The 16,108-nt window shown below is 50.7% G+C and overlaps 1 protein-coding gene across 2 annotated transcripts in view; it reads left to right on the forward strand.

Annotated features, from left to right (window-relative positions):
• LOC8023128 (ATP-sensitive inward rectifier potassium channel 12) overlaps positions 1-16,108 on the forward strand; it is a 78,784-nt gene that overhangs the window by 59,299 nt on the left and 3,377 nt on the right. For both annotated transcript variants that reach the window (XM_040205237.3, XM_040499015.2), the window contains exons 2-6: positions 75-1,112; positions 4,598-4,855; positions 5,400-5,879; positions 8,794-9,141; positions 13,068-13,294. In XM_040205237.3, coding sequence (XP_040061171.1) covers positions 987-1,112; positions 4,598-4,855; positions 5,400-5,879; positions 8,794-9,141; positions 13,068-13,294 — 1,439 coding nt within the window. In that variant the 5' untranslated portion in view covers positions 75-986. The remainder of the gene's footprint in view (positions 1-74; positions 1,113-4,597; positions 4,856-5,399; positions 5,880-8,793; positions 9,142-13,067; positions 13,295-16,108) is intronic.

Here is a 16,108-nt window from a genome sequence, read left to right on the forward strand (position 1 = left end):
TCGTATCTTTCCCGGTATTTTTCTTTCTGAGTTGGAAAGCTAGATAATTTGTTTTTGTTTTTCTCTCATTGCAGACAAAATCAAGCAACCCTTCTCCGCCTGGGACCTGCTTGCGAAGAATGCGTACGCTCAGCTAGCCACCAACACTCGACTTGTAGGACTGCAAATAATCAAATTTTATAATCGCGGCCACGTTGAACCGCTGGCAAGGCTCAAATAAGCCCAGAAAAGACCGAGGTCCCTACGGCACTGTTGCCACGACGCCACCACAACGAAGACAGCTGCGCTGATCGGGCTGACTTTTTTCTTTTTGCCGAGAGTGTCTGAAAGCCCCGAGTGTTTGAAGGCAAACGAATTCAAGTTAAAGTAGGCAACTTTATAGGCCTAAGCGCGGACCAACTAAGCATAACGACCAGTGTGATAGATTCAAGGACCATAAGCCAGCCGTCAACAACGGGAAGTTGGCGTGCCAGGCCGTTGGCACCCGGTAGGCCTGGCGAAAGCCGAAGCTGTTAGGCCTAACAAGCGGGTACTCGTTATGCACAAAGCCAACCGAGAGGCTAGGCCCATAAGAAGAAGCGAAACCGCTGGCTCTAAGGAAAGGCGTTACTAGGCCTAACCGAAAGACGAACTCGATTAGGCCTTACCGAAGCGAAAGACAGAAGGCCCGAAGGGTGTTAAGCCTGAGAACAACGAAGAACATCTTGGGTGCAACAAGTGCTTAGCCTAAGGAAGACGAATACCACTACTGCCAACGAAGGCCGCTACGGCTGCTGGGGCGAAGACACAGAATACGAGGCGTATAGCGAGTGCAAGGCCTAAGGAAGGCGGAGAACGCTAGGCCTAACGCCGAGACGGGAGTCGCCGCTGCACCGTCGGCGGCATGAGCGTGTTGGTGTGTCCGCTACAGCTGAGGTGACCACCGGCGCTTCGTCGTAGAGGAGGCTGGACGGCGGCCGCGAGCGGACCGCGTCCCTTCCGACAAGATGAAGTTCGTGGAGATGGAGAACGGCCAGGCGTGGCAGCAGCTCATCTCGCGGAGCCACGGGCTGAACCCCTCGGCGGCCGGGGGAGGTGCCGGGGATTCGGACTACGACACACCCAGTAACCAGGTGAGGAAGGCTCCGGTGACAGTATCGGTTCACAAAGGTGATCCGAGTCAGTCGCCAGCCTCAAACGTGAATTCACTAATCCACCATAGTTGACCTCCAGTCATAAATATAAAGAAGTGGTCCAAAACTACAGGTACAATTCGGACCTCAAGTTCGTCTGCATCTTCTGCAGAGGCTGTGGTGACGTCAGGACGCCGAGCTCCGATTGGCTGTGATTGAAGGACAGCGGGTAGACCTCAAGGCAGCTTGCTTCGAGGTCTACCCACCATCCTTCGATCGGAGCCAATCATAACACTGCGTCGTTCTGACATCACCGCAACCCCTGCATGATGATGATGATGAATAAACCTTTATTTATCGAGCATCAGGTGCAGATGTTAGGGCACCCGCCCGGTGGAGGGCATCCTTAGTCCGGGATACCCTGGCTACGGCTGGCTATCCGGGCCCTTGTCACCAAGTCTTGCTGGATTTCGGGGTCCGGGCTGATCAGACAGGCCATCCACTGCTCGTAGGATGGGGTGGGTTTGGGAGTGAGGTCTGGGGTTCGTTGGCATTCACATACCTGATGGTAAAGGTTGCCGGGAGAAGGACAGAAATTACAAGTGGCGGGGTATTGAGCGGGATAGATGGCGTGAAGAAGGGTGCTGTGGGGATATGTGTTGGTCTGCAGTCTTCGGAGGGTGGTGGCTTCATCTCTTGATAATCTTGGGTGCGGTGCCGGGTATTTTCTTTGGTCGTGACGGTAGTTGATAGTTGATGAGCAGGTTGGTCGTGGGGGCAACAAGTGAGGTTGTTCCCTCTCGGGTAACGGTCCGGTGTGTATGCGCGCGTATACAGAAGATGCAGACGAACTTGCTATCCACGTTGCTTTCGGCTGTTTTTATGACTACTCCACGAATAGCCCACAATATGCAGTCTACCCGAACTGACGTTACCTGGAGCGAAGCATAGCCTCCTCTCAAAGCCTGGCAGATCGCCACGAGACGCTGCCGCCGAAATGGTAAAGATGGAGCGGCACACAAGGAATCAGAGGAGAGCCACGTGACTGGCGCCCCGCTGCGGCGAGACGCCAGAACACATTTCTCCCGAGCGAACGAGTGTGTTTCGGGTCCTTGCCGCTGCAAAAGCTGTGCGCTGACGTCCAGGTTCCCCGAGGAATGGCTCTTTAATACTCTGAAGTGTTTTTTTTTTTTTTTTAAGAAGCTTTAACAGGTTTTTTTTTTTTTTTTGAACTTAAAAAAAAAAAGCTCGGCAATTACGAAAAAAAAATAATAAAACGTGACTTCGCGGTTGCGCGTTTTGTATTTCAGCGCTCTCAGCCAATAAACTAGGCTCCCATGCTGAATAGAGCGCTGTTCACAAAGCGCGCTTTTCGTGCCTTTTTTTTTTTTTTTTTTTTTTTTGTAATTCGCGTGTTTTTTTTTGTTTTTTTTTTAAGTTTAGACGAAAGAACCGTGTTAAAGTTTCTTGATAAAAACCACCGAATTGGACGTTTCTGAGGACGCTCTACAACTTTGTCATTGCAACTTTTGCTCGAAAAGGAATATTTCAAAAGTTACTTAATTAATCTTAATTAATTATTTCATCGGACAAGATACAAAAAATAGCCCGACTTGCTGTAAACACTGAACAACCTTAATCGTTTGGTTTCGTCCTCATAAAATGCACCAAACTATTTTTGAACCTTGGCTAAGTTACGTGGTAGAGCCTGTGTATTATTTTGGCTGCGCGTTGTACGATTTCAAGAGGCTTGCATAGTAGACGACATCGATAGCCTGGGCCGTAGTATGGAGACGCTGGACGTACGGTTTCCGGTCCCAAGAAGGCGGCTGTTCAGAAGGAAAAGCCGCACGAAATCTCGGGGAAACGCAGGGGGTTCAGCAGTAAAGGACCTTCAACGAGGAACCATCCAGAAACTCGAGAAATCTGGTGGCAGCCGCTTCTTTGTATATATATAGATATATATATATACTGTCAAAATTAAAATGTCTTTCATGTTAAGAACGCCAAGGTTCATTTTTTTTCAATTTATTACTCAAAAACCGGTATATGAGTTTAATTATGAAAACAGATTTAGCAGGAAAAAAGTGCTTTTTCTCGACAAAAAAAAGGGGGGGGGGGGGGTTATTTTACATCCTCCTCTCCCCAAAGGGGAACCCTGCGCACGCCGCCAGCTCAAACCATCTAAAAAAAAAAAATTAAAATAGCAAAAAAAAATTTTTTTTTTTTTTTTTTCGAATTGGGCATGTCCGTGAGCCCATCACGGAAGCGGAGACCAACATCGGGAGCATGACCTCATGCACCCAACGTTGTTGGCTAGTGGCTCGCCTGACTCACGGTGGCGTCGAGGTGGGTCCGGTGACGCAACAGCGTGCTCTTGTGGTGCTCTCTCTCGCGGTCACGTCGGGAGGCACAGCGTACGCGCAGTTTCGAGCTACGTCAGGACGTCTTCCGCGTCCCGCCACTATCGCTGCTGTCCGATGCTTTTTCGATCGTCTGCAAGAGTAAGTTTGTCTCGCCTCATCCCATTAGACCCCGCTTCTCTCGAAGGCCTCGGAGAGCTCTGAAGTTTGGAGCACGATCGCTCGCCGCAGTTTTTCAAAATCAGTTGTCATGTTTCGTTTTGAGTTCGAAATTGCCTCGACAAGTTAGATTTCGGTGTCCTCTTGGCAAAGTCATCTTGAGCTGTTACTGACTGACTGCTCGTCACGCACTCTTCCAAAGCATAATCGATGCTTCGGAAAACTTAAAAAAAAAAGTGCAAGAGTCGTATTGATTACGACGCACGAAGCCAAGATTTACCATACACGATATACCCTGGGTTGCAATTCCTCTCCTGCCCAAAGGCCGACGATGACGTCGTGACGCCTTTGACAGATAACAGGTGGTAGAGAAGCTCATGCCCTGCGACAGCCCCCGCACGTTTTTGTTTTTGTTTAAATAAAAACGATTTAAGTTTACTTTTGCCCAATTCAAATGCAATGCAAACTCACATGACAAAAAAAAAAAAAAAAAAAAAACTACTTAAGTTTGATTTAAGCTTAGTTTTCTTTCGAAGTGCTTCGCGTTCCTTTAGATGAAAGCTAAAAAAGTTCTTGAACAAAACTAGTTAGAGGTGAATTTTAGGCTATTTTTGTCACGTGCATTTGAACATCGCGAGCATGCGACCCGAACGTATCAATAGACGCGAGAAAACCCGAAAAACCAAGCGCCAAGTGTGACGTCATACCCAAATGTTGCAGCTGTCTTGTGCGTGCAGCTTGCGAGGGATCTCATACAGGGCTTTTGACTGATCGGATAAGGCTTCCGAAAAGCGCCGAAATGTTCAGATCTCCGTATTAATCCATCTGAAATATAATTTTGACATTCGTAATCCTGGAGGGGAAATGAGGACGGCTGAATCGTTTTTCCTTAAAGGACGCTTCAGTTTTCCTTCAACTGCTCGTGGTCTAAACAGCGTCACAACCAATTTGTTTTTGATTCAGGGCGAGTCTAGCACGAGCAGCCGTCGCATCCTGACCAAGCACCTGTCCCTGAACGGGTTTCCGCGGTGCGCGGACGGTGGGGACGGCGTGGGCGGCGGCAACGCCGACGACTCTCCCGTAGTGCGCTACCAGAAGGCCAAGATCATCCCGAGCAGGGCGCGAAAGAGGGTCATCTTCAAGAACGGCAGTGTGAACCTCTCCAAGGAGCACGTCTACAAGAGGTCGCAGCGCTACCTCCAGGACATCTTCACCACCCTGGTGAGGACGGGTTGTCGATACCATCTCTTACTTGTATAGATCCCACTTGGTTGCGTGGCCGGTTACGTGAAGCCGCGGTAGCACTATCATACAAAAACTGCCTGCAGACAGGTTAGACGCATGGGAACGTGCGTGAAACGTGTCCGCGGATAATTATGTTGTCGTGTCTGCGGCAAACACCTTGTCTTTACTATGGTTGTGAGCAGTGTCACGCTCCAGACACATTTCGCATATTTTTTCCGACTTACTTTTTGATATGTGTAGACGGCGTACCAGCGTCGTTTAGTGCACTTGCATTGCGATGCAGCGTGAAAACAATACGTTAGCGGTTGTCCTGAACTGTCCAAATTACACCTTTCTAGCTGTCAAGGTCTCGAAGAACAAGCGCACGACCTCGTGAATTTTCAACTTGATATCCTCATTTGCTAACGGCTGCGACGTCATTTGATTATTTTTGATTGACCGCAGAAGGATAGCTTCGAGTCTACGGGTACAGGTTGACCTTCTGCGGTGCCATTGGTGACAAGTTCCTCCTTGGGCCCAGGTGGACATTCAATGGCGCTGGAACCTGATGGTGTTCTCGATGGGCTTCATCCTGAGCTGGCTCGTGTTCGCCATCATCTGGTGGCTCATCATGTTCGCGCACGGCGACTTCGACCCCCACGAGGGCGACTGGACGCCGTGCATCGTGGACGTGACCTCGTTCACGTCGGCCTTCCTGTTCTCGCTGGAGACGCAGCACACGATCGGCTACGGTAGCCGCGCCATCACGCCCGAGTGTCCGGAGGCCGTGTTCATCCTCTGCATGCAGTCCATCACGGGCGTCATGATCCAGTGCTTCATGGCGGGCATCGTGTTCGCTAAGCTGTCCCGGCCCAAGAAGCGCTCCCAGACGCTGCTCTTCAGCAGGAACGCCGTCGTCTGCCTCCGGGACGGGAAGCTCTGCCTCCTCTTCAGGGTCGGCGATATGCGCAAGTCGCACATCATCGGCACCAACATCGCGGCGCAGATCATCCGCCGGAAGGTAGACCTTTTTTCCCGAGGGCGCCACCATCTTGAAATACCGTCACTTTCAGTATGGGCAAAGACATTCTATCGCCGCCGCCACACCAATAGAATGCATTTAGGGTATGAGCGTAACCGTCGCCCATTCTCGTTTTGTCTCCTCTTTATTTTAGAGCGGAGCTCTTATGCGCCCGTCTCCGACTTGGGCGGCGTCGCTGTCGGCGTAACCGCGCGTTGCATTATGGGAAATTCCCCATATTGACGTCACACCCGGGAAAATGTTTCCGCTAAATTTGTCGGGAAAATGTTTCCGGTAAGTTTGGTGGGGAAATTTTGCTCTCGTGACGTCACACGTGACCTTCCCCTCTCCTCCTCAAACGCTGCGCTCTAATTCAACGTTACAAAGAATTGTAAACGTCTTTCATTTCTTTTTACTATTTGCTGGTTGAAATGTTTGTATTATATTTTCGTTGCTCGTGCCGGATATGCCTACCATGCAGAGGTCGGCATTTTAGGCCGCCCTCACAGCCACCATTCACCCCTGCCCCGCTCACTAACCCTCACATTCACATTCAGCCCTTCACTCACTCTCACTGAACCTCACGGCCCTCACGCCCTTCATGCACTCATGGCCCTCACGCACTCATACCTCTCATGCACTCACGGTCCTCACAGCCCTCACAGCTTTCACGGCCCTCACGACCTCACGGTCCTCACTCACCCTCACACTCATGAATATTCAGGGTTCAGAAACAATCACCCACACCTCACCTGTGAAGATGGGGTTGAGTGAGGATGAGTGAGGGACCTCATGAGTGAGGTTTGCCGAGGTATGCTACTAGGTGGCTGGGAACGAGAGTAAGCAAACGAACAGGTGGCTGGAACGAGAGTAAGCAGGGGCGTCCTATACCGCAAATACGCTTAAAGGGGCACTGACACCCCAAAGGTCGCATTTATTTTTATTGTCTAAAACGATGCAAGTTGCAGTCATAGACACGCAAAAAAAACCGCATCGCGAAAAATATTTTCCCACGCGCGCGCGCGCCTTTTTATTTTTGGCGTTTGATTTTCCCGCCTCTCGCCTCCTCGCTTTTTTTGATCGGTGACGTCAAGAATCATGAAATTTAGAAGCTTTGTAGGCGACATCTCTATAACATTTAATTACGGCAATCCTAAAACATGTTTTTTAACGCAATTGCGAACGCACTACGGCCCTTCTTTTTGAAATACCAAAAATCAGGAGTTCGTTGTGGTGCCGTCTCCTGGATTTGTATCCTCCAACGAAAAACAGGCGACACCGCTCAAAACCGGTCCGCCGGAACGCCGCCGCTCGCTCCTTTCCCCCTCGCTTTAGGTCGCCATGGCAACAGCAGGGAGTGGTGAAAAAAAGGGGACTCTCAGGTCTCCGCAATTTTTGACGTCAAGGCGCCGGCGCCGATCGCGCGGGAACTTCGAATTCGGCATTTGGAAATTGTTTTTTTACTCCACGAATACTGAATTCCCAAATTTCAAATTTTGAAGGTAATGTCCCGGCATCGTTTTCAATCGTTTCGATAATAAAAAAAAAAAATGATTTTGATGTGTCAGTGCCCCTTTAAGTGTGGTTACTGCCAACTATGTATAGCCTAGCTTCGCGGGCACCCTTAACCGGAGTGAGGTCTGATCTCAGTCAAACTTAACTGCGGTTAAGCGTGCCCGTGTAACTTGTGGTCGGTTTGCCTTGCGGCATACCCTACTCCCGGGCGAATAACACGGAGCCAGCGGTTTTGACAACGAGGAACTACATTTAATTGAACAAGTACGGGTCGATAAAGAACACTAAAACAGAAACAACGTGTCACCGGCAGCGCTTGAGTTCAGGCAGCGACTCCATGCGCGCGCCACCTTGCGGCAGAGTCCGCCACCTGTGCGCCGTAGTCGGGCAACTGGGTTGGGGAGAGATAACTGAACGCATCTGTGTGACTTCTCAATCTTTTTCACAACCTCATTTTTTAAGAACAAATGATTAGTCTACGTAATTGGCAGGATGCAGACAATTATAATCTCATAATATATGAACTGCGGTAGATGCTGCGCTCGATTCCTCTCCTATAAATGGTCTATCCCTAGAAACGGACCATTTTCCTATAGCGTTACGAATGGGAGCACGTGTAGTCGACTAAAAATTGACGTTATATAGTCTACTGAATTGTCAGCCTGGTGGCTTTTCAGTAAGTTCTCCTGTCTTCCACCCCCCCCCCCCCCCCCCGGTAATGTACCCAGATGAAACACTTACACCCGGAGACGTCCATAGGGCATTGCATAGCCTATGATCATGGAATATCCAGTGGAGCATCCCAAATGTGCTTCGTAACATGCTCCATGCCATGTACGGCACGCATAGCCTTGTATGGTCTTCAGATCTCCGTTAGACGTCCTGGAGGAAAGTTCTTTGTCTCGAGAAGGGTAGCTCAAGCGCAGCTTTTACTAGGGACGTGATGTATTGCGTATCTACACTATGGTGCCTGGAAAGCGTCTCCGACTGGTGTAAAGTAATTACCGCGTGCTAGGGGGTGGACCCTCGATTTCCGCCCCATGTCGCCCGCCACGATCCTTGTGGTGTCACAACAGCGGTGGTAGATGTAGCAGACGACCTTTACAGTGCACGGGATTTCCAACGGCCAAGAATTGTGACGACCGCGACACTCGCGTTCTCTCCTGCTTTATCTCTTTACGTGACTTCTGTGACGTCATTTGGTGCTACTTTGAAAGCACGTTCGATGCACGCGGGTGGAGTAGGTAGCTCAACACAGCAGTCGCGTACCATGCAGGCACCGTACCTGTACCGGCCCTCTGCGCAGCCGCGGGGGAGGTGGTTCCATGCTAGCAACAAGGGCTACCATACAAAGACGTGCGGTCTTCACCAGGAAAATCCCTTCGGTGCACACACGCAGGTGACGGCCGAGGGCGAGGTGATCCCGTACTACCACACCCAGCTGGACGTGCGCTTCGACGCCGGCTCGGACAGCATCCTGTTCATCTGGCCGGCCACCATCGTGCACGAGATCGGCGAGACGAGCCCCTTCTACAACATGTCTGCCGAGGACGTGCTGCGGGAGAAGTTCGAGATCGTGGTCATCCTCGAGGGCACCATCGAGTCCACGGGCCAGTCGATCCAGGCGCGCTCCTCGTACCTGCCCTCCGAGCTGCTCTGGGGCCACCGCTTCGAGCAGCTCGTCCGCTTCCAGAAGGACTCGTCCGAGTACCTCGTCGACTACTCAAAGTTCAACAACACGTACGAGGTACGTGTGGATCGTTCCCTTCCGCACCTTGCCCATACCTCTGTCTCCGAAGTTGACTACGCAGTCTTTTTGCGTAGCTAGAATGAAGCGTCGCTTGTTCTCTGTATCGCAAGTGGTCCGAACCAAGTGCTAAAGTTTCATGTCTAACTGTTAACTTATTCGAAAGTTATTGATGACTCTGAAAGCGTCAATGGGAAAGTGAGGATTTCGCCTGTTTTCGGGAACTGGCGCCATTCGGCTCCATGAGATAACGGTTAGGTCAGAAACTTTGGCATGTGGTTCGGACCACTAGCTCTACATTTGGGCGGAGAATAAGCGTTCGAAAATGCGTAATTCATTTTCCCAGTAAAAGAAAATTGAAGATATTCTAGACAAATAATGTTACTGTGCAAAGAAGTGAAAAAGAAAAAAGTGCGACGACCTTGCGGTGTTACGTGAACTATAAAGCTGAAAAAGAGAACGGACATAAAAACGTGGGATATCCTTCCGTCGGCCCGCTGTGGGAACGGAGACGTCTCCCGTGTCGATATCGACACTTGACAGCCGCACATCCGCACGGAAAGTTCCGAGCTGCGTCCACTGCAGGCTCCCGCGCCGCCGCATCGGTTCCGACGCAATTACGGCCGCGGACACTGTTTAGCCGAGACCAGGGATCAGTGACTGGGAGTTCAGGGTGCCCCGACCGGGCTTGTGGTCAGATGTCCAGTCATTGTGTAGAGGGCTTTTCGGCCCGTGGAACTTTCCTTTTTGTGAGAAAAAAGGCTGGTTCTTACTCTTGCGACTACTTACAACCGAGTGCCTTAAAACTAGTGATGGACCGAATCTGCCGAACTTCAAATTCGGAAAAGTTCGGCATCTGCCGAACTTTTCCGAATTTGAAGTTCCGAATTTGAAGTGCTGCAAATGTTCGGCAATTGTCTGCGCACGCGCGAGAACGCGACGGGACCATGGATTGCAAATGGGCGCCGTGCGGTTACCATCGTACAGTGCACGCAACCAGCGGTTACGGCGACGAAGGTAACTGTGCGTTTGTAAGCCTTTAGGAGTGTGGTTCTCTTCTATATTTTCTGCCACAGGAAGAGAAGATCAACCAGTAATGTACGCAGTGTACTGCGCAAGTGGCAAATGATGAGCTGCATTCTGGATAACATGCATGATTTTCATTTGACCTTTTCAGTGATGCAACGAGGTAGAGTAAACATTGACTGATAATTACTTTAAAGCACTCCTCGCAATTATATCAATTCTGTTTTCAGCTCACAAGTAGTTTGTGCCAATACCAAATAATATTGCTTTTTAATTAGCCTTATTTCGCGGTTTTCACGTATCCGCATAAAACTAAACACGGAACTATCACACTCGACGTTGCACAGCCGACATTCCTAACTCCTCCCTATCTTCCTAAAGGTTTATGTGTGTCCTAACACCAGAAACCGGCATTTTAAAGGTTAAAAACGAGACGTTGCGAATATGTAACGTACACTTTCATGCAAAGCTGACGTCAAGTGACTCAGATCGAAAAAAAAAAACAAAACAAACATGCATATATTTACAATAATATTGTTATCTTCTAGTGAAGGCTCAGCAACCGTTGCATTCGTTTTCGCGCACGAAACGGTGACTCCCAGAGAAAGCAAGAACGCAGTGCTATTGCCTTCATTTTAACTATGTACACACACGTGCAGGATTGCGCTGATGAGGCCTCATAACCGAAACTCTGGTAGCGTGATTCGTGACTGCGGCCGCTATCTACCCAACCTCGTTGTCACGCCACTTCTGCAAGAAGTCACTATGAAATTGTCAGTAAACACACAGAAACGACACCGATGTAGAACATGCCCTTATTTAGTAATAACTGTGTCAATATGCATTACACGTTGCATTTAAGTTAATTTTCTTTTCTTTTTGCAAGAAAAAAAATTAAATATTAACGTTAATTCTGGTAATAATGCATTTTTGCCGAATCTTTACAAGAGTTCGGTAAAAGTTCGGCTATGCCGAATCCCAGCATTCGATGCCAAATTTTCAGTTCGGCAAAAGTTCGGCTCATCACTTGTTACCGTAAAATAGCGCAGAAGCGGCCGATTGGCTCAATCGCCCACTGTTAACATTTCCCAAACTTGGGAATTCTGCAAATTATACACGTTTGCAAGTCCGGTCTCAGGGCGCCGCCATCTTCCTCAGTGGGGTGCGCTCTTGGGCGCGGCCATAATCCGATTATGGTGCCTTAGCAAGGCTTCGTAATCGGATTATGACTCGTCCAAGCGCGCCCCAGTCGAGTAAGATGGCAGCGTCCTGAAGCCGGACTTGCAAACGTGTATATGCGTTAACCGCCCGATTTGACATGACAAGCGCCCATGTCTAGATTAAGCCTGTTTTTCAGGGAAAAATGGGGTGGGCTGTGGCCCAGGTGAGCCCCGTTAAGCGCGCTTCTTGCCGAGCACAGGTGACTGCGGAGAAGCCACACCCGCGGAGCTTGCTCCCGCGCCTGCTGCTTCGGAGTGCTCCGGTCCCTTTCCGAAGTTATGTAACGGTGCATAGATTATGCGCAGCCGCCATTAGTTGGTCTCATCGCTCCCGGCGTGAAGCCCCTGATTGGTTCCGAGTTCGCGCGGAGGACTCGTGTGGAATGCGGTTCGATCCGACTACATTCCGAAGGCTGACGAATTGCGCTCCTGTGCAATGCGTGCTCATAGTGCATGACCAACTAACGGCGGCCGCACATAATCTATGCATCATTTCGAAATTGGTCTACTGAGTGCTTTTAAGAAAATCGCACAAAACGGTATTGTGCACGCGCGCGCCTGATATATTTGAAAAGAAACGGAAACTTTGTGGGTGTTAAAGGGGTACGGAAACGAAATGACGCGAGCACGAGCTCTCTACCCGTCGCTTCGAAGTCGTACAGCGAGAGTCGCTATGCGTATCGCGCTCGTGACGTCACCAGTTCATGCACGGTCAAGGGTACCGTAGTTGCGAGCCTTGCCGCTTGGTGGCGCCAACGCGTGACAATCACGTGACTGATGGCAAGGGGGTTTCATAGCCTCACTTTCTTTGCACTGCGGAGTGAATATAGATTTCACATTTAAATATTCTCAGCTTAAATGGTAAAACAAAATGGCTAGGTGGCGTAAGCTACCGCCCGATCCAAAGGGCTCAGCCGTATTCATCCATCCATTCATCCATCCATCCATCCATCCTCACCTGGTAGTGGGATCTGCAAGCTCTATGGCCTGTGCATAGCTTGCCCGTAACCTCATTTGATATCATGCCGGTATTTTATGTGCCGGGAGCGTTCGCTTCACCATGTTAGTTTCACACCGCAGAACTAGTAGCTCGAGGGAACCAGTGAGTAGAAATAACCGTCAGTACCCAGCAGTGGCGGCACCTGCAAGCTATGTGTATACGTATTCACTGGATGCCATAGTACAGGAGGTATTCACTGGACGCCATATTTGAGGGCGATGTTTTTTAGAGCGCATGCTCAGAACGAGCTCACATTAATAGCCTGCTAAGACCGGCAACGTTGATGGTGCTAAACGCACGCCCCAAAAGGACTGCGGAAGCTCGCCGTCAGCACGCGCTCAGCACGCGTCAGCACGCGATGTGGTTGGCTGCAATCCTGGCGGTGTGGATTCACAGCGGCGGTGGTGGATGCATGTGGCTTATCTGCTGCGGGTCGCCCTCCAACTGGACAGTATTGCGAAGCTTCCGCAGCCAGCAGTTGGGACGCCGTGACGACAGTGACACTCGCGTTTGCTTGTGCTTTTTGCCGGTACTTCTAGGCCCAACCGCCAGGATCGCGACAGCCGACAGCATGATACTCCGGTTTCTCTGAAGTCATTTGTTGCCAAATCGGAACCACTTTGTAGGCTTAAGCAGAAAAACGCTTTCCAGGCACTGCAGCTCTCCTCTCTCTCTCTCAGGTGGAGACGCCGCTGTGCAGCGCCCGCGACTTCTACGAGTACCAGCGGATGCTCCGCAACGCGCCCCGCATGGTGGCGCTGAGTACGCCCATCCCCAACATGGCGGACGACCGGGGCTCCCCGGGCACGCAGCAGCAGGGCCTGAGGAGGGCCACGCCGCCGGACAAGCTGCTCAACGCCGCCACGGTCACGCAGCTGCTCCCGCTCCAGCTGCCCAAGGAGCTCTGGTCAGTGCCCGCCCCGCCATCGGCGACCTGTTCCTGGACAAGAACGAAGTGAAAGCTACCTCCCACCTCTTTCCACTTTAGCAGAGCGGGTCGCCTTCTTTCCAGCGTTCGCTCTTCTAAAGTGGAAAGAGGTGGAATGAGCCTCCACTTCGTTCTTGACCTGTCACCGACTACAGAAATCCGAGACTCGCAGTCCAAACCGGATTGCGAGTCTCGGAAGCCGCAAAGCCTTTGCGACTTCAGCTATCCGTTGCGAGGGGTCTGTCCAAACCAGGTCAGAATCCGGTCTCAAAAAAGCGAACGGCCCTACCAGAGTAATTGCCCACGTTTGAACACTGCCGCCGCCACTCCCAGGCGTACCCAATGTTTCTCGCTCTAGTCGCTAGATAGCACCAAACCAAACAGCATTGCAGGATGCCTAGAGTGGCGCATAAAAGGGCTTTATTCCTTTCTAGCCCAGCGAGAGTAGATGGTTCCGACAACTCCGATAGCTGTACGCGGCACATCGCCGGCGCACGCATCGTGCCGTTATCGCGTATGGTTATCATAGGACATCTGGTAAAACTCCCCGTTATCATTGCGTAAAGCCGTATTTTGACATCCGCTTATCGCCGAGCTTGACGTTCATAAAAAAAGCACCGTTTCAGCACTGATGTAACGGCTCCTGCATATAAATTGACGATAGCAATGCCACTATTTTTTTCATATGTGCTTTTTTTTTGTTTTGTTAATGAAGGAATTGGCGATAACAATTCGCCTCTTCCGATAGGAGTTAAGAATGCGCAAGAAGTTGCCCCCACACCCCGATTAGCGTCAGCCACTGTTCCTCCGCGAAGAGCAAATTGTCCGCAACCGAGGCTATGTGCCGAGAAGGAGAGGAGGAAACGCGAGCGCTGGAGAAGGCTAGCTGCCTTCTCCACCGCACTTGTGTAACGCGTTCGAATGCGAGAGCCGGCGTTCCGCATTCTAACGCCTTCGACGAGACCAGTGGAGACAACGGCAGATAGTTTTAGGCCTAATCTGATCATTCGAATCAAAGCTCGGCTTCGTCCCCACGTCTCCTCCTCTCTCACAGCTTCTCGGCACAAAGCCTATACGGAACGCAAGTTCGTCTGCTTCTTTTGCGGGGGTTGTGGTGACGTCACAAATACGCCAAGCTCTGATTGGCCCTGATGAAAGGATAGTAGGGTAGACCTCAAAACAAGCTGCCCTGAGGCCTACCCACTACCCTTCAGTCAGAACCAATCGGAGCTCGGCGCCTTTTTGACGTCACCACAACCCCCGCAAAAGAAGCAGACGAACTTGCGTTCCGCATTGCGTGTGAGGGACATCGGAGCGCGTGGAGCGAAAGCTGCAGAAACCAGAGGCTCCGGGTTCAATCCCAAGGGGGGGACGCTCAATAAAACATCAGGATCTATGGTTTTCTTGGCCAAGCGAGCTAGCGTTCGCGCTCACTTGAAAACATGCTCGCGCATTTTGATACAAGAATCCCCTGAACCGGCGATTTCTGAAAATGGTCCATTGTGAACGTGCCAAGCGCTGGCGTCGCAGTCTTCCGTTGGCGGTACTACTGTAGCTTCAGACAAAAGGCGTAAAATTCTGATGACGTCACCAGCACTTTGCTAGCTCCAAGCGTAATGCTCCATTCAAATCTGACTAAAAAAAAAAAAAAACGGACAGGAGGACACATGAAGGCGGGCCGTACTTGAGGCTATCCTTTCGGTCTTTGTTGACATTTGGAGACTGCGTTTTGCTCATGCGTTCCTTCCTGTTTTGTCGCTTGCCTCCAAGTCTGCAATCGGTTTAGCTTTCCCTTGGAGTCCGACTTTCCCTAGTTCCGTGGATTGTTTCGGCGATAAGTATTTTCGAAGGTTGAAAAATGTATTTGAGATACCGAGTACGAGATGGTAAGAAATGTAATTAAGACAGAGTAGCTAATACTCTACATGAAACGTATTTGCGAGATACCGAAATACTACCAAAAAGTATTTGAAATAGTGTCTTGAGTAGAGTATTTGAGATAGGCACACGTTCAAGTGCGGCCGCACTGGTTTACTCTCTAGACGAGAAGCTTAGCCAGTGCAGTACGACCGCTAGCCTGGTGTAACGTGCATCAAGCAGTAGTGACACACGACCGCACGCCGGTACGATGCTCGTCCAGATGGAAACGAGCCTGGGAGATCGCCACGAGAAGTGGCCGCCGAAATGGAAAAGGTGGAGCGGCAGACAACGGATGAGAGGAGAGCCACGTGACTGGCGCCCCGCTGCGGCGAGACGCCGAAACACACCTCTCCCGAGCGAACAAGTGTGTTTCGGGTCCTCGCCGCTGCAAAAGCTGTGCGCTGACGTCCAGGTTCCCCGAGAAATGGCTCTTCACTGCTCTGTGCTACCAGATCCTCGCGCTCCAAATCTGCGACCGGACACTCTATGGCTCCGTCGTCGAACTGTCAGGCTTTGTGAGTAGAGAGGAGGCTATGCCAGGAGCAACGTTGCCAGGAGGTACAGCAGCGCGAGCTTTCGCTCCGCGTGCTCCCAACTGTAGTGCGCTAACACGCTCGTCCACCGACCAAGGTCAGGACGTCGTGTGGCGCGTCGGCTGTGAGCCTTCCGTCGCCAGAGTAATCATCGCCGCCTACGGCTAGCGAGGCATCTTAAGACGGCTAATTACACTTCGTCAGATTTTGAACATGGAGTTCCGCGGAGCTTGACACAATGCGCTGGAAAGCCTCGAATCTCCAGCACTGACGGAATGACTCTTTCGAGAAACGAGACAACGAAGGAAAAACACATCACAGTGGTTTCAGCAAAAAGTCC

This window comes from Ixodes scapularis, unplaced genomic scaffold (assembly GCF_016920785.2).
Source record: "Ixodes scapularis isolate PalLabHiFi unplaced genomic scaffold, ASM1692078v2 PGA_scaffold6__148_contigs__length_123643588, whole genome shotgun sequence".
Lineage (NCBI taxonomy): Eukaryota > Metazoa > Arthropoda > Arachnida > Ixodida > Ixodidae > Ixodes > Ixodes scapularis.